Source organism: Ceratosolen solmsi, unplaced genomic scaffold, assembly GCF_000503995.2.
Source record: "Ceratosolen solmsi marchali unplaced genomic scaffold, CerSol_1.0 scaffold30, whole genome shotgun sequence".
Classification (NCBI taxonomy): domain Eukaryota; kingdom Metazoa; phylum Arthropoda; class Insecta; order Hymenoptera; family Agaonidae; genus Ceratosolen; species Ceratosolen solmsi.
This window is the reverse complement of record NW_011948421.1, coordinates 7,688,500-7,710,234: the sequence shown is the minus strand read 5'-3', so window position 1 is coordinate 7,710,234 and position 21,735 is coordinate 7,688,500. Positions and strand designations below refer to the sequence as shown.

Genomic DNA, 21,735 nt, shown 5'->3' with positions numbered 1-21,735 from the left:
TAGACAATTTATTTATAAGCTTATGGTATTACATTTAAATTTAATATGGTCCATTAATTTATCGATATTTATTAATTTAACATTGCTTAGTTTTCCATAATTAAATTGGCTAATACACCATCGAATATTAGGAGGGCTAAAAGTAAATGGTCTTAACATAGATAAAGATGTACTATCAGTCATAAATAAAGATAGAAAAATAAACTAAATAGAAGTATTTACATGTAATTTTCTGTTTAGCATAAACTAGTGAGAGAAATTTATTTTGTTTTATTTTAAGTTATTTGTAATTTGTCACTGTTCAGGATAGAAGCACTTTCCAAGAACTTTGGTTCTCGAAAGTTTATAATCTTTCTAGCTCTCGAAATCGTAAACATTTTATTAAAAAAATTCTAGATCATTCTAAAGCCTTTGCTTTCGAACGTCCTATAATGTGTATCTAGTCTCTACATACCAACGTCGATTGGAATTCTCTAACCTTTTAAACTTACTTTCCTAGAACTCCCGAATCTTCTAAAGCTTTAGTCTCGAAGTCCTGTAAAAATTTTCGTATGGCAGCACCTATCCATTGTTGCCAGATAATCAAACTCGCTCGGATATTTAAAGCAAGCACGCGTCGAAGCACACTTACTTACTTGAGCCACCTTGGAGGGAACAATTAAATTCTATATCAAGACACCACTACATTCTGTATTTCACTCTGTATCAAGCCGCCGTTGCATTCTGTACTTTACTCTGCATCAAGATCATTCCCATAGCACTCACTACCAAGGCATATTGAGGTATTGAACCACTGTTTCATCCTTTCACTCATTAAGAGGAAACTCGTAATCAAGACACCACTACGTGTCACTATATTAAGAACTTACAGAGATTTACGAGCTCTCACTTTTCAGTGTAGTAACCCACCACCAAGCGCACTGCATCAAGAGGATCCAGAGATTTACGACCTCTACATCTAGTGCATGCTATCACCATGTGGAAACCACCAAGGAACGGTTAGATCTTAACGACTCTCATCATCAACGTAGAATAAAATTGTGTAGTTGTAACAACCAACATTATAAACAGCACGAAAAGCAATTGTGTTGAATACTGAATTGAAGCGTTAACTTCTGCATTTAATCACACTTTTTCCTAGACATGGTCTAATCCAATCATCTTGATCCTTCGCCCACCGGATGACTAGAAGTCACGTTTAATAAATTTTATATTGAAGATCAACAGATACCTGATTTTCACTTTGTATATTTAGCAAGTGGCTAATGATATATGTTTATTATATAAAAAGGAAACCTTTAATACTTTTCATTTTATGTAAATGCAAGGTTAGTTGTATAATCTAATTAATAGAAAATAAATATAATATTTATATAAAGACACAAATTTAGCTAATTAATTTATTATTCATTTTTATATGATTTTTAAATGTTTCATTTGGATATTATGGAAACTATTATTTTTAATATAAATAATTTTTCAAGCAGTTATTTCAGCATACGAAAAATAATAACATCCAAAAGGAAGATATTATTTCTAATTATTTTTTGTTGATCTCATATATTCTGCAATCATTCCCAATAGCTAATAATTATGACTATGTTGCAATATCGTTCTGCTATAATAATTGGCCTCCATTTCGTATACGTTCGAATGGAAATATCTCAATTATTTGAATAGAGTCCGTCGATAATCTTAAAAAATGGATAAATAAATAACATCTTTGAAGTGTAAGTGTGTATCAAAAATAAATCATGAAGGATATTTATCCCTTCGCCCAGTTATTAATTTATTAATTATATGAAAAGATGTAAATAAAAGCGTTTTAATTTTCTCCTTTTGACCACATTTTTAATTTAATTTGTTTCTTATTAATGTCTGTTTAGAATTAGACTATAGCCACCAGTGTACTGGTGGGAGAAAAGTGTGGGTAAATGGAAAGGGTAGCGCCTCTATTCAGTATTTAACAGATCTGTTTTGCGTCCCGTTCATTGTGTTGAGTTTGCAATTACACTATAATGATGATGAGAATCGTTGAGATCTTGCCGTTACTGGGTGGTTTCCACGTGGTGGTAGTATACGCTGCATTAGAGGTCTTAAATCTCCGGAACCTCTTAACGTTATGTGTTTGGTGGTGGATGTTTACACAGAGAAATGTGAGATCATCGTAAATCACTGGATTCTTCTTCGTGTACTGTCACGTGGTGGTCACCTAATTATGGTCTCCTCTTTGAAAAAGTGCACTAGGGCACTGGATACTTGAAAAAGACCTGAGGTGTATGAGATTCTATTTAGTATGAAACTGTTACTGGTACCTTCCGTAGCGGCACTGCTGAGTGTGTGTGCGATTGCACTTAGTATGAGAAAGGTCTGCAACGGCTTCCTGCTCTGGGCACTGTGTATGGGATTCTACTTAGTATGCAACTGTTGCGTGTTCCTTCTGTAGCGGGTCTGCTGAGAGAGTATAACTGAGTGAGTTGCTTATGGCTTTAGACTCTGGCTGACTAACTGACCGGTCGTACTAGCTGAATAACTACAAGCCACTGAATACGCACACATGTTCATTCCACGGCGGCTCTGCTGAGAGGTAGCGACTGTTCAATGGTGGACCTGCTATGACAGACCATGTTCCATGCCATGGCGTTTTAACTAAAAGACAGAGCGACTCGTTGCGTGCTTGCTTTATATATTCACGTGACAGTTTAGTTAGCTGGCAACAATGGACAGGTATTGCAATGCGAAAAATATTGCAGGGATATTCGAGAGTAAAGCCTTAGAATGTTCGAGACTTCTCCGAATCAAATGTTGACAAAAATTCGAGGGTTACAAAGATTATAAAATTCCGAGAGCCAAAGGTATTGGAAAGTGCTCCAATTTTGAAAATGTCATTCAAAAAATTTAAAGTTGTTTGATTGTAAATCTCTAATATAGATATTTTATAATCTATTTATTAATTTAATTCAATTCAATTTAATTTAATTCATTCTAATTATGAAAATTGTATTAGAAGCAAAATTTGTACTTCGTTGAAAAATTTATAAAATATTTACAAATTTGTATGTTAAACAAAAATTCAACCCTCATTAAACGTCTACGGATAAATATTTTACGTTGCATGAACGATTAATAACAAAATTATGTAACTTTCAATATAGAAGTTAATTTTGATAGCAAAAATTTAACGACTATTTAAATAAAATGAATAAATTTTTTCATAATGTATTACCAGAAATTGTCTCATAGTCCTATATGTAGCTGTTACTTTATATAATGAATAATAAAAGTTACAATGTAAATAAAAATATAGAGATAACACATTAATATGTTTTTATTTATTCTAGATTCTTAGTTATGATCTTGGCTTCAACGTTAAGCAAAATTAAATACAATTATTTAATATATATAAAAATAAAAAATTCATAATTATCATATTTTTTCTGGAAATCTATTATAATGAAACTAATTCATTTATTATGTATGAATTTTAATCAATAAATATTTATTTTATTCGAAAAACTAATTTTAGAAAAAATACTAATAACAAAAAATTATTTACAAAATTTCGTTATAAAACGAGAATGTTTTATTTTTAAGGCGTAATATTTTAAAGATTATACATAAATAATTTAAGAATTCATTTTAATTCTATCAATTTAACAAATTTACAACACGATTTACATTTTTTTTTTTGAATAATTTTTATTACAAAAAGATTTTTGTTCTAAAAATTTTATATATTTTAAAAAAGACTTAATGGACAAAAATAAGATAATGGCGTGGTACATTTATAGAAGATGTAATAAAAAATAAATATAAAACTGTCCTTCTACACATAAATAATGAACGCTAACTAATTAATTATTTCCCCAGTTGCATACTAATTGTATTTTTTGTGTATTTAGCAGAGAATTAAAAATTCATTGATTACATTTAAAATTTAAATAAATATAGAATGTTGCCACTATTGATAATGAGAAACAATTTTTAATACAGACGTAAATAACAAAATTTGTTATAATTATAAATATATTTTATCATTTTATATATGCTAATAAATTTAGGCGTAGGGGATAGCATACTGTAAGTTATTTTGAACTTGTATTTATGGAGCACATACAAAATTCATTTTTGTCAGTTTATGATATGTTATAAATACAATAATTATTATAGTATTAAATATTTACGATTTAAAGTAAATTTATAAATGTATTCAATTAATAGTATGATAAACTACTATCTTCAAATAGTTAAAATATTGGCATTGATTATTAAATGCAATGAAAGTGGGTTTATCAAAAATTGAATTAATAAACAATAAAATAAAAGTGTTATAAATATTGGTATTTTATAGTTCTAATTAGCAAATTTTGTTATAGTTTACATCAATGTGAAAATAGATGGTATAAAATAACTGGAATATATTAAAAGAAATTTTAATATTGCAAAATGTCAATTAAAATTAAAATAAATGTTAAATACAAAACCTTCTAGTAAATAATTATATTTCAATTAAAAATTATTTGGTATCAATAAAATTTGTTTATAATATTGCTATATACAAAGTAATACAAAATTCTTTAAATCGAAAATGAAGTATTTTTATTTACAAATAAATGTACTAGCTTAAGAAAAAATATTAAAATATACAAAATTGTATAATGTAAGCAATTTAATACATGATTATTTATTAAAAATTTGAAATATTAATCTACTATAAGAATTATAACATTAATTTAAAAAATAGTTTTTATACTATAATTAACATATCTACAGAAATTTATAAAAGCAATAATAATAATTAAAAGATTTTATTTTGTTATATCTAATTCAAATTTGATCATCTATTATTCAAAATATAAGTTAAAAGAAATGCAAGGCAATATAAATATAGAAGTTGCTAAAGTAATATTCAGATATTTATTTACAAATATTTATGTAACCATTATGTCAGATATAAAACATAAATATTAATACACATAGTCGTTTGCACATTGTATTGGAAAAAAGTAAATAAAAAATCAATGTAATTATAAAAACGTTTTTATGAAAATGCCCCGTAATTTAATAAATAATTCCATATTATGTATAGAGAATATTGATTAGCAATAGATATTAAATAATAGCAATAGTAATGTAAAGAACATTTAAGCATTTCATAATTTAGAATATTAATCATAAAATATATAGACAGGTATTAAATTAAATCTTAAAAAAAGCAATGAGATATCAGTTATTTTAAGTGTAATTAATAAAAATATTTCTAAATATAACAAGAATAACTGTTATATATATATTTAAATTATTTAAATCTCTTTTATTAAAAAAAATTTACCAAATGTTTTATTATCATAATATTTGGAGTTTTAATATTTTGTACCAGATTATGAAATGTACTATTAAGTTAAAAAAAAGTTTTAATTTATTAAAGTACTAAATTATTTATTGAATTTTAACATTAAAATTATGTACAATAGAATTGATTTGTCCCTTTTTTAAAAATTCATATTTATATATATATATAAAATCATAATTTTTAAAGATATTTATGCTATGGTTTATTTTTTACAATCCAAAGCTTGTAAATAATCTTTTACTGAATCATATCCTTCCTCTCTTGCAAGTGGTGCTAATATTCCAGTTGGTCTTTGACCTTTTCTTGTTCTGCAAATGCTACAATTGCACAAATTTCGACATGGTGGACACACCCAGTTCTTTAAAATGAAAAGAAATAAAAACTATTTAAATTTAGTGATCAAATTTTTTTATTAATTATAGTAAAAACAAAAGAATTGAGTAAATTATTCAAAATTATAAATAATAATAGATTATTAAGCTTTTGTAAATTTATATAAATATAATTTTTTATATTATATTAGCTTAATCAGATTCATTTATATTTATAATATCTATAACGGTTAATATATTGAACGAATATTTATTAATAAAATATCAATTAAAAATATATTTATATCAAGAATTATTAATTCAAATTATACCATTATACTACAATAAAGACTTACAGGATCTTGTAAGGCATTTAGTGCTGATTCTCCATATCTTCCCATTAAACAAGGTCCACAAAACTGTCCTCTAACTCCAATACATTTGCCTGATCTACAAAATGTTTTAGTATCTATTGTTTTTTGTCGACATTGATGACAAGATGTACCATTTATTGCATCATAGTTTTTTCCACTTGCTTTAACTGCTATATTATTTAACATTTCTTTAGTAATTTCTTCTAATGAAGGAATTTTAATTGACTGATCAATAACTTTTGATATTCTGTGAATCTTCTTTTTTTTATGTATATAATCTTCTACATCAGTATTTGTACCTTCACTTTCGTCTTCACTGAAGTCAAATCTCATTAAATCAATATCTCTTTGGATAGGCCTAGACCAAGAAAACATAACTTTTAGATTAGAGCCTTTTTTTGGAACTATAATATCCTCATTATCATTATCATCATTATTATCATTTGATTCTTCAAGCTTCCGTTTTTTACTTCTAGTGTTATATTTTTTACGAAAAGATAGGTCAACACATTGATCAGGATATGTTTTTGATTTACTGGCATCAGAGTGGTATTTTTTAGTTGTGAACCTCAAAATTTTTGAACATCTATTTTTTTTACGTGTAAAATTTAATCTGCTACTTTCTAATCTATTTATTTCTGCAGTATCTTCTTTAATTTCTTTTAAAAATTCTTTTAACTGTAAAATAAAATTATTCTACATTTTGTTATAATACAATGGATGAAAATAAGGTAAAATTAGATCATTATTTAAAGTACATAATTTGTATTTGATGTAGTATTTTAAATAAATTAATTTATGAACAGATTCAAAATTGTTTTCTAAAAAACAACAATATCTTACAAATGCATTTCGTTCTGCAATATTCCTTTCTCTAAATGCTTCATAATCTTTTGTATCGCTCATTATTCACACTTATATTGTAGCTTTAAAAACTAAATTGTTAATAATAACAATATTTAGTTATAAAATAACATTTAAATTGAAACTATTATTGGATATAATCTTGTAAGAATATTTTTTAAATTCATACACAACTTAATCAGTAAAGACATCGATTCACTTTTGACGAATAGTTTTTAGCAATCCCGCCAGAAATATTGTTACATATTATGGCCAATATTAAATTGAATTTTCACCTCCGCCTGCGCAATAGCTTTAATCTCATTGGTCCTTGTAAGAGCATAAAATATAAGTAAATGTAATTAAGCGCCACATTAATTATAAAAAACATTTAATACAATACAAAGCAAAGTGCTTTTTAAATAAAAATATTTTGTTTTTTAAGTTCATACAGTATATAGAATAATATGAAAATTTCTAAAACAATAAAACTTAATGTTTCACTTTCAATGTTTAATAATATTTAAATAATATAAATGGAATAAAACATAAATACAATATTAAAAGAATAAAATATTTTGAATAATTTTCGTTTAATATTATCAACATATAAATTTAATTTAAATTAAAAAGATTTTATGTTTTACATGCAATGATTTTTTAATAGAATTTACTTATACATAATTTTTTGAAAATTTTGCAAAATTAAATATTTTAAAACTTAAAACTTTAGAATAATTATTTTAATAAGATCGTGTTTATTACAATATATTTATATAATTACAAGCCAGCGAGTTTGAAAGGAACTGAAACTCATTAACGTCAACTAGCTTGGATAAAACTGGTAAGTCTAAAGACTCCACGGATTTTCATTGCATGTAAAGTTTTATCTAGGTTTGTTAATGTTACAGCAATGATTTTCTTTAGATTTTAACTAGCCAAAACTTGATTATTTTAAATTCAGTTGCATCTCAATAATTTTAAGCAATATTTTTATCTTCTGAAATGTTAATACGATTATGTATATAGATACGATGTAAGCACGTATTAATTGTAAAATATTTCTTTTATTAATAAAACTAATAAGTAAAAGAAAATCTAAAATTTATTATTTTTTAAATGTATTACACAGTTGAATAGCTATTATTTAACAAATTATCTCAAAATCTATCAAAATATGACATTCTCAAAGGGATGAAGAACCACTGTATGTCTACTTAATGCTACAGTAATTTTCTTTCTAAAGTTTTTGAAAGAGACTGGCCTTAGTTTGAAAATATCTAATATAGTCTCATTATGGGTAACAGTTATTATTATGATCTTTATTTATCCGTCATTTCAAATAAAACTGAGCTAATTTCTTCATTTAATGCAATGCATGAAAAGTAATTTTAGATGATAGAACAACTCCCAAACTTGTAAGATTTCGATTTAAACACCTTATTAATTTCTATGTGCAAACTCCTCAAAAGTGAAATTAGTTGAAAAGATGTGTCCACAAACTATAAAGGTATTTGTATTTTATATATTTTATTAGAAGTATCACAAGTTTCGAAAAGTCATTAATATATACATTTTACAAGATGTCCGCTTTGATAGGAAAATTGATTTCTTCATGTAATACTCTGATAATCAAATAGCGACTGTAATATCTTTTATAATTCTTTTACCAAAATATGCGTGCTATATGAATATCGTATGCATTTAATACACTATAAAGCGAATATTCATAGTATTGGTCGGTAAACTTTGTTAATGTTTGCTAAGGAAACAAACCGTATGATGTTAACGGATTATTAGAGTAGAGATATTTATTTTTAGATTTAGACTAATGAACAAAAAATCATTTGTCATTTATTGATATTTAAAATGTGCAATTTCTAATATATTTCTACTAATATTAAATTATAATAATAAATTCTAATGTAATTGATAATGTATTTTATTGTTAGAACAGTCAGGCAAGGAAGTAAACAATTAAATTTGTATTCCTTTATATATAACAAACATGCGAGATTGACTATGCATTACTTAACAACTTATTTAATAACTGTAAGCCATTTCCATACAGATGGTATACCCAATAGTTCCTTAAATTTTTTTCAGCTGACAAGATCAATTTTAAATAATATTGTGACAGCAAATGTATTTTATATTTTAAAACTTTGTGTATGCATAAATACACTGAAGGTTCATGGTTAGTTTAGAAATATTCTTGATATAATTTTACTGTGAAATTAATAGAAAACAAAAAATACCACTAAACATTCTGAAAAAGTTAAAGAAGCCTAAATCGTATCTATGATTAACAAATATCTTCTAAAATATTGATATTTTTAATTTATAGATATACATTTGATTTAAAATACTCAAGTTCATAGAATTTATTGCATTGATTTTTCAAAACTATAAGTTGTATTTATTTATTGTAAATCATTACGTATATTGCAGTTTTTAATAGTATTGAAAGAAGTTCTCATATATGTTTCCAAGAAATTGAGAATTTAATTATTTACATATTCTCTAGTAAAAAAATGTGAACCTATCTTTATTTAAACTATTGACACAATGAAATTAAACTTCATCTTAATCTAAATTATTCAAATTCATTTATTAAAGTGTAAATGTGATCAATAAGAAAAATATTATTAATAAATGAAGGAGTTTGGTATAAGTAAGAAATATATGATATACTATTAAACCAATATATTTTATAAAATCATAAAAGAAGAGCCAAATTGTACAGCATAATCGTTATATATATTAGAAATTCACTAATTTAAAGTAAATTAGACAGAATCAATCAATATTTTATATGCATTTGTTTTGTATTGCACATATGATAGTCATATACATATTCTGCAACATTATTTTTGCTTTTACAAGCAGGATAAAATTATTTTCTTTCTAGTAAATTTTTTTTTAATTGTGAGAAAATGAATTATCGATAATTTGTAATTCTCCATATGTAATTCTATACATAACATCACTTACATAAATTAATTTTTTTTTTTAAATTAAAATAATTTTTATATTAATATATATAAAATACATACATTTTTATGAAATAATTAATGTTGAATTAATATTAAAATAACCATATTTATTGAAAAAAATTCATATATTTTATTTTATTGTATTTAATTAGTTTTCTGAGTTCCATCACATTTTTTGATAATTTCTATAAAAAATAATTTATATTATTAAACTTATACAGACTTGATACAGAAAATAGGAAAATATATAGTTGAAAGTTATTACTTTGAACTATCGTTTTTAAAATTAATATTGCTGGCGAATTTGGAATTTCAATTAATGCATTTTTTCCTTCATCACAGCATCTTGCTAATAATGGATCTAAAGGTAAACATCCCAAAAGTTCAACATTTAAATCTTCTGACATTTGTTTGGCGCCTCCTGTTAATGCTGGAAATATTTCTGCAGAATTCTGTTGTTAAAAGATATTATTTCAGTAATAATTTAATTATTGAACAAATATTAATTATAAATATGAAATTTTAATTAATAAATTGGTATCTAAATTTACATATATTAAAAAATTTAAATATTTTAATCTATTTTTATACCTTGCATTTTGGACAGATGAAGATATTCATATTTTCTATTAAACCAAGAATAGGGATATTAACTTTTTTACAAAAGTCTATTTCCTTTCTAACATCAATAAGTGCAACTTCTTGTGGAGTTGTAACAATTATTGCACCAGTTATATCTGCTTCTTTCAAATATGTTGCTGCTGACATATGTTCATCGGAAGTTCCTGGTGGTGTATCTAATATTAAATAGTCCAACGAACCCCAATCAACTTCTGATAAGAATTGCTTTATTATGCCTGGAATTAATGTGAAAAATATTAAATATGAACAAATTATTTACGATTTTATTTTTTATTCACTTCCAAAATAGAGTTTTCATGATTTTTTAAATACAATGGACTAAATAAAAATGTTAAAGCTATTATTAAATTATAAATGTTTGTCCAAGATTTATATAATAAAATTAAATAAAAAATAAAATATAAAATAAAAATTAAAAAATAAAATATAAGGTTTCTTATTTTAAGGTTTAAAAATATAATATTCTACTTTATAAAAAAATAAAATGAAAGAGTATAAATTTAACATTTTGATAAACAATATTTTATAAAATTAAAATACATTTAATGATAATTTTGTATCATTGTTTTCAAATTTGAATTATCAGTGATAAATAAACTTGATATGAAACAAAATTAACAAATGTATTTGTTTAGAATTAGTCTATGCCCACCAGTTGCTTAGTGGGTAAAAAGTGCGGGCAAGTGGAAGAGGTAACGCATTAATTCAATATTTAACACATTTGCTTTTCGTGATGTTTATTGCGTTTTACTTTACAAACTACACAATAATGATTCTAAGTTGGTGATGACAATCCTTGAGATCTTGCAGTTCCGTCGTGGTTGCCACGTGGCGTTAGCATGCACTACATGCAGAGGTAGAAAGTTGTAAATCTCTGGATCCTGTTGACGTAGTGTGCTTGGTGGTAAATTATTACACTGAGAAGTATGAGGTCGTAAATTGCTTAACACTTCTTCGTGCAGTGCCACGTGATGGTAACTTGCTGTGGTCTCCTCAATAATGGATGAGCCTGAGAAGGCTTTGTGCTAGGCGCACTACTGGAAAGGCCCGAGACGGCTTTGTGTTACTTCCGTATGAGTGGCTATTGTTACTCACAGCGATGCAGTTGCCTTGCCTGATCCTGTGATAAATAGTTATTTGGAAACAAGACTTCTGGCACATCTTTGTGATGAGGAATACCCTGATACCGTGCTTCTATAATACAATCAGCACCCTTGACTGCTTGAAAATTGTAGCGCACTTGATAATTGAACGTGTATTATTTGTAATGGCTTCACTGCGTTAGTGTTACGGATTACAGCAATTTTACGCGGTAAACAAAGTCGGAGAGGTAAAGATACCTGTGCTTAGGTAGAAACATTTGCGCGTCGAGTCATAAACACAATTCTACGAAATCGGGAAACCTCACTACTCAAATTAGTCTAATATTACATTACAATTCCGACTAACAAGGGCCGACGAACTCTCCAAGGCTAGATTCTAGTGACGTCACTCTAACAATCAGCATGAGAAGAGTGATCCAGAATTCACCGAAATCGCAAGCCTGTGCTAGAATATTTAAGGAGACGCGCTTGACGCGCTCGCTCTCTTACTAGTTCAATCAAGCATTCATCAAGATCGGATCGCCGTCCTACAGATCGAACCCAGCTCAACGTACGCCAAGCTAGTTTCGGCCACCCAACACTGCACAGATCGACTCCAGCCCAACGGAAGCCAAACTCACTCGGCCGACCAACGGTGCAGAGATCGACTACAGTTCAACGGAAGCCAAGCTCATTCGGCCTACCAACGCAACTACAGAGATCGACCTCAACACACATTCTTACGTACCATCAATGCAACTGAGATCGACTCCACACACGTAAGCTTCGCTATTACACACGTTCTTACGGATCACTAATACACGGCTCCCACCAACTAAGTAAGCAGCAATACTAATACGTGGTGTTCGGTACGAGGAATGCTCCTACCCGTCAAGCAGTGACGTGACACGGATATCCTTCCTCCATTAGACCGCTACAGCGTGCATCACGCTAGCGGCAACGGCAGATCCACGCTGCCTCCGTATCAGTGACGTCACACAGGCACCCCCCACTCAGGCCGCTACAGCTCTTCTCGCCAGCGGCAACGGCGGCATCAGCGCTACCTCTTATCAGCGCGAGTCTCCCACCACCACCACTAGATCATAACTACGAGTAGGAGAACCAAGCACCAAGCTACCAAGAATACACTTACAGGATTCTTGTCGCTCATATTAATTAAAGAAACTCTCATCTATTCATTGTATCATACATTCAATTCGACATCCATAGACCATTGACTATTTATTATATTTATTATATTCAATAAAGGGAAAAACACTACATTCAAAGGCAGTGTTGAATTATTGCATTGTCCCTTCCACTTGCCAGCAAGCCTCCATCCACCATCACAGGGAGGCTTTTAGTCTGATCCCAGACAGTTAGCGTAACTGATTGACAATCTTATAGCAGTAACATTAGTTAAATGAGTTAATTACAATGAGCAACTACAAGCCTTTTTGAATACGCACACGAAGTTGAAGGCGCGTTCATTCCGTGGCGGGTTTGCTGAGAGATAGCGACTGTTCCATAGCGATTCTGCTAAAGCAGACCGTATTCCGTGCCATGGCGTCTTCACTAAGAGAGAGCGAGACTCGTCGTGTGCTTACTTTATATATCTACGCGATAATTTAGGTAGATGAGCACAATGAAAAAATGTTGCTATGCAGAGACTAGACTAACGTGCGGACGTTCGAGAATATATCCTTAGAAGTTTCGAGAACTGCAGGAAACCGAAGCCTCTGAAGGTAGGAGTATTTCAACCGACGTTGCTATGCAGAGACCACATAAACATTGTAGGGCGTTCGAAACCAAAACTTTAGAATATTCGAGAATTCTCGGAATCAAATGTTTACAAAAATTCGATAGATAGAAGGCTTATAAAATTCCGAGATCCAAAGGTCTTGAAAATTGCTGTAATCCTGAATAGTATTCAATATATTAAATTGATACAAATGTTTTAAAAACTAATTATAAATCATATTTGGTATTACTTTATCATATATTTTATTTTACTTTTGTATATCCTACGTTTATTTATTCTTTAATACACTTAATATTATTCATTTGTCAATAAAAACTTTTTAAAATGGTAAATTCAATTTCAAAATATTTGTTCAATGTCTTCATGTTTTTATAAAGGCTTCTGTTTAATTTTCAAACAGCTTTTTATTAAAAGTTCTTGAAATCATATTTTCAAATTCAATCGATTTGATTTAAATTTTGATTTTCTGAAAATTATACATTAAAATTTTATTTTGTAAATGTTCAACCTTGTTTATTAATTCTTAATTCTAATACATTAATTTAGAATATAATTACATTTCAATTAAAACATTAATTTCAAAAGATATATAAAATCTTGAGAATAACAGTGAGATAAAATTGAAATTTTTATTTCACAAACTATTTATTTTCGTTTTCATAATAAATTGATTTAACAAGTTATCATACATGCTTGTTATAATCATAAGAAAGTTTAAATCTGTGATAAAATTTATTATCTTAGAATATATTTTTGTATATAGAAGGTTCGAATGGTTGAATAATAAATGGTTCATTTGTTTTAATTTCGTTTAATTTTTTTGTGGGAATAATATATATTATATATATTGAGAGTATCGACCATTCCAGTAATAATATTTGTAACACACACGGAAATTTGTTCTTTACTATTTTTAATGATACTTATGAATTGATATTATTTTCATTGCTATTAGAATTTCATGTATTTTCTATATGATATTTGTTTCGATCATTATTATTAAAATTAAAACATAATCCGTGTACTTTTGTACTATTCGTATTTCATGAATTGACATTTTAAAAACTAAGTTTCCACACATAGTTTATGTACTCCATTAAATATTATATACAAATTTGCATTAAATACAATAAAAAATCTTTTAGTTTATTAGTATAAGTAGAAATTTTTTAATGATTATTAAGAGTATTTTATGGTATTTTACGATTTTCTAAAGGGAATCTGAAAATTTAATTTTGATAATTTTGTTTGTTACATTCGTCAATCTACTGTTATCCTTAATTTAGCAAACGTTAAATCAATATTAATAATAATACGATTATCACACTGAGTTTTTAGTCATTTTTATCATTGAAATATAATTAAATGTTATTCTGTAAAAATTAGGAAATATCTACTGTATATCAATCCGTGATCTAAGCAGTGTTTACCACAAAACCCTTAAAAGAGAAATTATTAACTACTACTAATTTGTAATAAGATAAGATTAGTAAACAGGGAATCTCTGCATAAATGAATAATATAATTATAGGTAATAATAAATATTTTAAATAAATAAAATATATCATATAGAACATTACTAATAACTTATTAATCTTTATTGATAAAGTAAAAAAATGAAAATATTTTAACTACTTTATTGAAAAAGATTATAATTCAATATTTAATTTTTGATAAATTTGTACATTATAAACAATTGAACATTATCAATAAATTAAAATTTTAATAATTATAATTTTTATTTATTCAGCTTACATTGTAATTATTTATAAAAAGTTTCTTTAATTATTGATTTTTCTTTTTACGATTGAAAACCATTTATTAAAAACAAATGCCTATTCACTAGACCAATTAAATATATACTTCATATCACTTTAAGCTTTCAAATTATAAATGTTCAATCTATTTTAAACATAATTATTTTAAAAATATGTTATGTCCATGATATTACACTACTAGATATTATTTTTAAGATATCAAATTCAGTTTCAAAATAGTTAATTAATAATTAATTAAAAGTTTGCTCAAGATCATTTAATTTTTAGGGTTTGTATTTTATTTGTTTACATGTTTTTGTTGAGTTTTTGATATTTGGCATATACAGTACAATTATTGATAATACACAATATTTTAATAAAGCCATAAATGTTATTGCATAATAATTATGAAATTTAGTTCATTAAAGATAAAACTATTTTGTCTCATTCATTTCCTGAAATTTAATATATGTAATGTATTTTTGCAATAATTATTAAAAATATATCTCAACTTTGATAAGTTTCCTATTTAAATACTGTTTGAAAATGATAGTAATGTAGCAAATTAATAACATATTGTAGATATATATTTTATAACAATTAATATTTATATAAATATGATTTTCTTTATATTTTTAATAAATTTAATATATTCATAATTACATTTTTTTAATTGTAAAAATATAAAATAGCTTTAATATACCATTTTTTTTAGGTCCCCTCCAAATAATTGCATCACTTGAATTATTTAAAAGAAATCCTATGGACATCAAGGATAAATTATCTTCTATGTACTATAGAATAAATATTTATTTAATTATATATTAAATAATGGAATAACATAAATTTTTATTTTATACTTACAACTGGGGACCAACCTGATGCACTTTGATGTACTTGCTCACCAAGAGCTCCAAGAACTCTTGGTTGTGATGGACCACAAATATCAATATCCAAAATTGCAACCTACAAAAAAGCCAAATATATAGATAAGTTCATTTTGTGAATTTACTTTTTACACTTAATTCTTTAAATTAATGGCACATATTTTGAAAATCGTATATTTATTGTTTAAAGAAAAAAGTTTAAAAAAATGAAACATATTTCATATTTATATAGTTTTATACAATTTGTAATTCAATTTTCTTCCTAAATATTATATTATATTATAGTTTCATTCTAATTTTTAATTTAATAAAAAAACATTTGTTTCTTCATAATTAATAATTCGTTATTCTTTTTTTTATTAAAAATACGATTTTATACAATTAGTCTATTAACAAATACTTGAGCTACATAAATATCTTATGCTACATAATATTAAATACTAAAATTATAATATAAATTATTCAAAAATGATATCTGATATTGAAAATAATAGATGACAGATAAAATACTTAAAAAATCTGTTGACTATTTTTTATAAAACTTCTATAATAAAATACAATTAAAAAAGATCTTTAATTTATGAAAATCTATAAAATATAAGTTTATAAACAGAATTATGAATCATAAAAACTTTCAATGTAACATTAAAATTATAATGTAAATTTAATTTTTAATTTTAATAGTTTTTAAAATATAATTGAAATTACTTTTATAAAAAAAGATATAGTGATATAAAATTACAAATTTACATTTTTGTTTTCGTTTTCTGAAGCAATTGTTCTTGATATGAGTGATGTAATTGTACTCTTTCCAACACCACCTTTGCCTGATAATATTATAATTTTATATTTTACTAAAGATAATCTTTTGTGCACTAGTACAATTTCAGGATTTGCTAATTTTGTTGAAGATAATGAACAAACAGATTGATTAGGGCAACCTGCACAAGTTGATACTTTACCAGCATTTTTACTTTGAATGCCAGGGCAATCTATATAATTAAATATAAACTAAAAACATCATCTACTTAAGTGACTGCAATATTTATTAATTATGAAATAAGATAATGGTTACAGAAATTTATCAGATGAAATGTTCCAATAACTTATTCAGATATAATTTTTATAACAAAAAAAACATTTAATATCAATTAAAATAATAGATAATAATTCATACAATATTAATTTATTTAGGATTAATCTAAAACCGATTGATAAATTTTATTTTCAACAAATAATTCTAACCTGTAATTAAATTTTAACATAAAATAAAATCTTTCAAATCGTTTAACAAAATATTATAATTTAATACATCATAAAATAAGTTGTAAAAAAAATTTAGTTAATTATAATTTCTATTTTTCAAAAATTATTAATATAATCTTTATATTATAAATACTGACGTTCTGGAGCATTTCGTGGAACACCAGCCATATTTGGAATACTGGTTTCATAAAAAAATTATTTAAATATTATATATTAAAATGTACGTTTCATATTCCAATATTAATTTTAAATTAAAAACTTGAATTTGTATAAAGTATTGTATTAATAAAACTAAATTTAAAATAAATTATTCTAATAATTAGTAAAATTTTCTATTAATATTAACCTACATAATACTAATTTAGCTATAAACAATTTTAAAAATAACTTACTTTATTAACATAGATATAATTGCTTTATAATCTACTTTTATGAAAGTATTTTTATTTATATATTTAATTAAAATATTTTTTTTAAACCAATTTTTATTAATTCAAAAAAAATTTCAGTATTTTTTATAAATATACATATATTTTTGTCTATATCTTTACAATTTTTTTATTTTATCATATATTATTATTTATAATTTTTAATCTAATTATTTCAATTAAATGACTATTTTAACATGAGTATTTTGTTTGTAATTTAAATATAGAAAATGAAAATATTTAATTAATTTCTTTGTAAATTTCTTAATTTTGTAAAATTATTAATATTTCTATTTTATATGATGTATGTTATTGTCCTGAAATATTGATTTCTTTGCTATTATTGATTAAATAAAATCTCTCTGCATGAATTCAAGATATTATGAAATTATTTTACTTTTTTATTCTACAATACTTCTATAAGTTCTTTTATTCTACAAGTTGAATAATGTTTTAATTCTTAAAATAATTAAATCAATAATTATATATTTAAAGAAATTATTTTAGTATTGAATTTTATAGATAGTGTAATAAATTAAAATTTTTTTAATAATGACATGTATTCAAAATAACAACATAGTATTATAATAAATATTTTTAATACAGACTATCAAAAACTATATTAAGTTTTATAATTAACCAATTTTTTAATGAGAAGCCAACTACTGAAATTTCTAAATTGAGTAAAAACTTTTCTTCAAAATCGGCAGTATTATCAGATAATTTTTTGTACAAAATTTTTATGAAATGAATGGTTGTAAAACCCAGTTAAATAGTGAAGCCAACTTCAATTGTTATTACTCTGACAGAATGAGAATGATACTGTACAAGTAAATTAGACCTTGAATATAGTATTAACACGTAATTAAAAAAATGTAAACACTTTTTATAGAAAAACTTACAGAATACAAGCAAATAAAGGACTAATTTAATTACTAGTTATTCTAACATTCTATTGAATATTAATGAATGCTATGATGAAAAAAATAAGATAATATTTTTTCATAACCCAGATTAGAATGAAATTAATCTTTAAAAAATATTTATATATTTATTAACTTGTATTGTTGTTTTTATGTATATTATGTATATTATGTATATTATGTATTGATGAACTTGTATGAATTTTGTATTATAAATTTAGGCATTGATAAACAATACATTTTAAATATAAAGTGTTCAATTATAAGAATAAACATAGCTAATTAATATTATTTAATATCAATATAAATATTAATAATTTTATAATTAAATAAGAATATTTAAATGTTTAACATTATTATATCAAATGTATTCAAATTTTGACTCCACATTTATAAAAGAATAATTTTAAATAAAATAAAAATTTTTCAAAATTAAAAACATTAAGAAAATAAATATTATTATTGGTTAATATTGTTTATAATGTTTTCAGAAATCAAATTACTTACTACATTATAGAACTAAAATACTTAATTTTCTTTTTAAAAAACTTCATAAGATTTTATATCTATTTAATTAATACAATACAAATTTATATTTTAAAAATTATTATCATTAGGTTTATTTTCAAGATTATATAATAATCTAATATTTAAGGGGTGATTGTTATTTATTTAGTCCATATAGATTTATCAAAGTTGAACAATGAATTGAATAGTTAATGATACATGTACAAGAAATAGGAAAGGTAGAAAATTACTTTTAAAGCATCAATTTAGAATATGAAACTTTCATATATATAACTAACAGATGTTTAATAGTATAATAACTAATATTCTTAAAAATTTAGATTATAATAACTGAATATTTTATTTTATTTTTTATTAGAAAGTTTAATTATACAAAATTTAATTTATTTCTAATAAATATTATGCTAAATTTGTAAGATTAATGCGTAGCTAAATTATTCATGAAAAGATTTTCTTAATTTTATAAAAATATAATGAAATATATTATTTAATCTCATAAAACTAGAAATAAAACTATTTAAAAATTGTAATCGTTTAATTTCAAATATCATTAATTATTTATCATTTACAAATCATGTAGGGTAAGAAAATTATTAGAATTATATTCAATTTACAATGTTCAATAATTTATATACTTAATTTATACATTTGCTCAATATTAATTTTTTACTTAACAATAACTTATATATATTTTTTTAAAAAATGAATTAAACATTTTCCAATTAAATTAAAAACTACAATTAATTTGAAAGTAACGAAATAGTTCACTATTTTACCTTCGATTATTGTATTTTTTTAATATAGCTGGGTATGGGTAGCTTTATACCTTCTTTTGCTTCAAAAAATGTATAAGAAAGAACAAGTTCATTTACATGCTCCATTTTAGGATCTTCAGTAAATTCAGGATCAATAAAAAAAAAAAACTGGCATATCAACCTATATAAAAAATATTAAATCATTAATTTTTATCAGACTTTTAATTTGAAATAACGATTAACAAACATTTTCATGGGGAGCAAGAAATTGTTCTTCAAAGCAGAAGCATTGGATTTTGTTAAAATATTGCCCAGCTTCAAAAGGAACAATATTGTATGTAGAAATTCCAACTATTGGAACATCTGTGGGGTTAGTTGCTGTATAAAATGCTAAAGCTGTTTCTCCTGGCATTACTTTTACTTCATTTTGTTGAGGCTGAAACTGCCATGACATTTGTGCTGCAGTATCAGCATTAAATTTTACATTTAAAATTCTATTTTTCTTTTGTTTCATCTCTGATATGTTTGATTCTTTATGACTTATGGTACCTCCATAACTAAATTCCTAATATAAAAAATAATCATTAAATATTATTCTTAAATTTTTAAATTACAATAATTAAAATAAAGAAAACAATTTAAATTTAATACGCATAAATATTTATAAATTTCGTTGAAGCAATAATCTCTTACAAAATTTTGATATTCTACTAAATTATCTATATTTTTTAATAGTAATGTAATAATTTTTTAATTCTTTAGTATTTTTAAGAATCATACTAAATAATCATATATTGAATAAATATTTTTGGAATATTACCTGACAGAAAATTCTGTACAAAGGGACAGAAGCATATGTAAAGCCAATAGTTAAAATTCCAATAGCTACCATATAATTAAATGTCGTTTTCGTTTTCTTTTTTATTAAGAGTTCATTGGATGAAAATTTACTAAATGACTTATTATTGATACTTATACGTTTAAAATAAATACTTGTAAACCATGAACATGCTTTAGAAAACATTTTACTTGTAAAACTGTGTTATTCTTAACCTATGAAATTGTACTTTGTTTTTTATTTGTGCTAATTTCAAGTAGGGTTATATTTTAATAAATTTTTTTAATCATATTCACTTTTCAAATTATCACCAAGATTAAATATTTATTACATCATTCATTTCAAATAAAAATGATAAATGTTTATAAAACTAAATCTGGAATCTTGAAACTATAAATTTTTAAAAATAAGTTATTAATATCGAAATTGGAGTATTATGGTAATGTGGAATAATTATTTAATTAGTATATAATAATGATTTAATAATTATATAAAATCATTATGCATAAGCATGCTATCGTGTTTTAATAACAAATTTAAGACTTTGATTAAATGTATTGCTTTAAAAATTAAATTTAATTAAATTTAAATATTTAATTAAATTTATATTTAATTATTTAATTTCTATTTGCATTCTATTTATTGTATTATACTACGTCAAATTATTAGTCAGTACATTGATCGAAGTGTACTAACTGTTATTTTTGAGTTTTAATTCATCGATTATGTAAGTTTGAATTAAGATGAAATTATAATCTATGCTGTTCATAGTATTGTGTCGTACAAATAAAATATATGAAAATATAAATAATAAACAATAAAATTAATAAAATATCATATTTAGGAATATATATTCGTTTCAGAAGTTTGTTACTTATATAAAATATATTTGGTTAAAAATAGTTATTTTTTAAAAGTTACTAATTTAAAATGTTCAATTTTTACATATTATTTATATATTTAATATAATTTTTAAACATAATTAAAAAT

General features: G+C 24.4%; 3 protein-coding genes across 3 annotated transcripts; all 3 read right to left on the bottom strand.

The window, feature by feature from the left end:
- Positions 1–5,532: 5,532 nt before the first annotated feature.
- On the bottom strand, positions 5,533–7,097 carry LOC105361515 (uncharacterized). The gene is made up of 3 exons (XM_011498723.1): positions 6,882–7,097; positions 6,021–6,716; positions 5,533–5,711 (listed from the first exon to the last, which is right to left on the bottom strand). Exons 1-3 carry the CDS (start codon positions 6,942–6,944, stop codon positions 5,556–5,558), a joined length of 915 nt encoding a protein of 304 aa, XP_011497025.1. The 5' UTR covers positions 6,945–7,097; the 3' UTR covers positions 5,533–5,555.
- A 1,987-nt stretch (positions 7,098–9,084) lies between these two features.
- Positions 9,085–17,436, bottom strand: Nubp1 (NUBP iron-sulfur cluster assembly factor 1). The gene is made up of 7 exons (XM_011498948.1): positions 17,411–17,436; positions 16,758–17,018; positions 15,985–16,086; positions 15,824–15,914; positions 10,469–10,734; positions 10,071–10,329; positions 9,085–9,110 (listed from the first exon to the last, which is right to left on the bottom strand). Exons 1-7 carry the CDS (start codon positions 17,420–17,422, stop codon positions 9,085–9,087), a joined length of 1,017 nt encoding a protein of 338 aa, XP_011497250.1. The 5' UTR covers positions 17,423–17,436.
- A 2,438-nt stretch (positions 17,437–19,874) lies between these two features.
- Cox11 (Cytochrome c oxidase copper chaperone COX11) lies at positions 19,875–20,984 on the bottom strand. Its single transcript, XM_011498722.1, is given in 4 exon segments — positions 19,875–20,072; positions 20,074–20,088; positions 20,155–20,472; positions 20,728–20,984. Coding segments are annotated over 4 exon segments (675 nt in total). The 5' UTR covers positions 20,932–20,984; the 3' UTR covers positions 19,875–19,934.
- Between the last annotated feature and the right edge of the window lie 751 nt (positions 20,985–21,735).

Bases quoted from the DNA above. Each gene is read 5' to 3' on its own strand.
- LOC105361515 (XM_011498723.1), bottom strand. From the start codon at position 6,944: ATGAGCGATACAAAAGATTATGAAGCATTTAGAGAAAGGAATATTGCA. The intron at 6,717-6,881 runs GTAAGATATTGT...TTTATTTTACAG, and splicing joins TTGCAGAACGAAATGCATTT to TTAAAAGAATTTTTAAAAGA. The intron at 5,712-6,020 runs GTAAGTCTTTAT...TTCATTTTAAAG, and splicing joins TAAATGCCTTACAAGATCCT to AACTGGGTGTGTCCACCATG.
- Nubp1 (XM_011498948.1), bottom strand. The intron at 15,915-15,984 runs GTAAGTATAAAA...TTTATTCTATAG, and splicing joins CATCAGGTTGGTCCCCAGTT to TACATAGAAGATAATTTATC. The intron at 10,330-10,468 runs GTATAAAAATAG...TTTTAACAACAG, and splicing joins TCATCTGTCCAAAATGCAAG to AATTCTGCAGAAATATTTCC.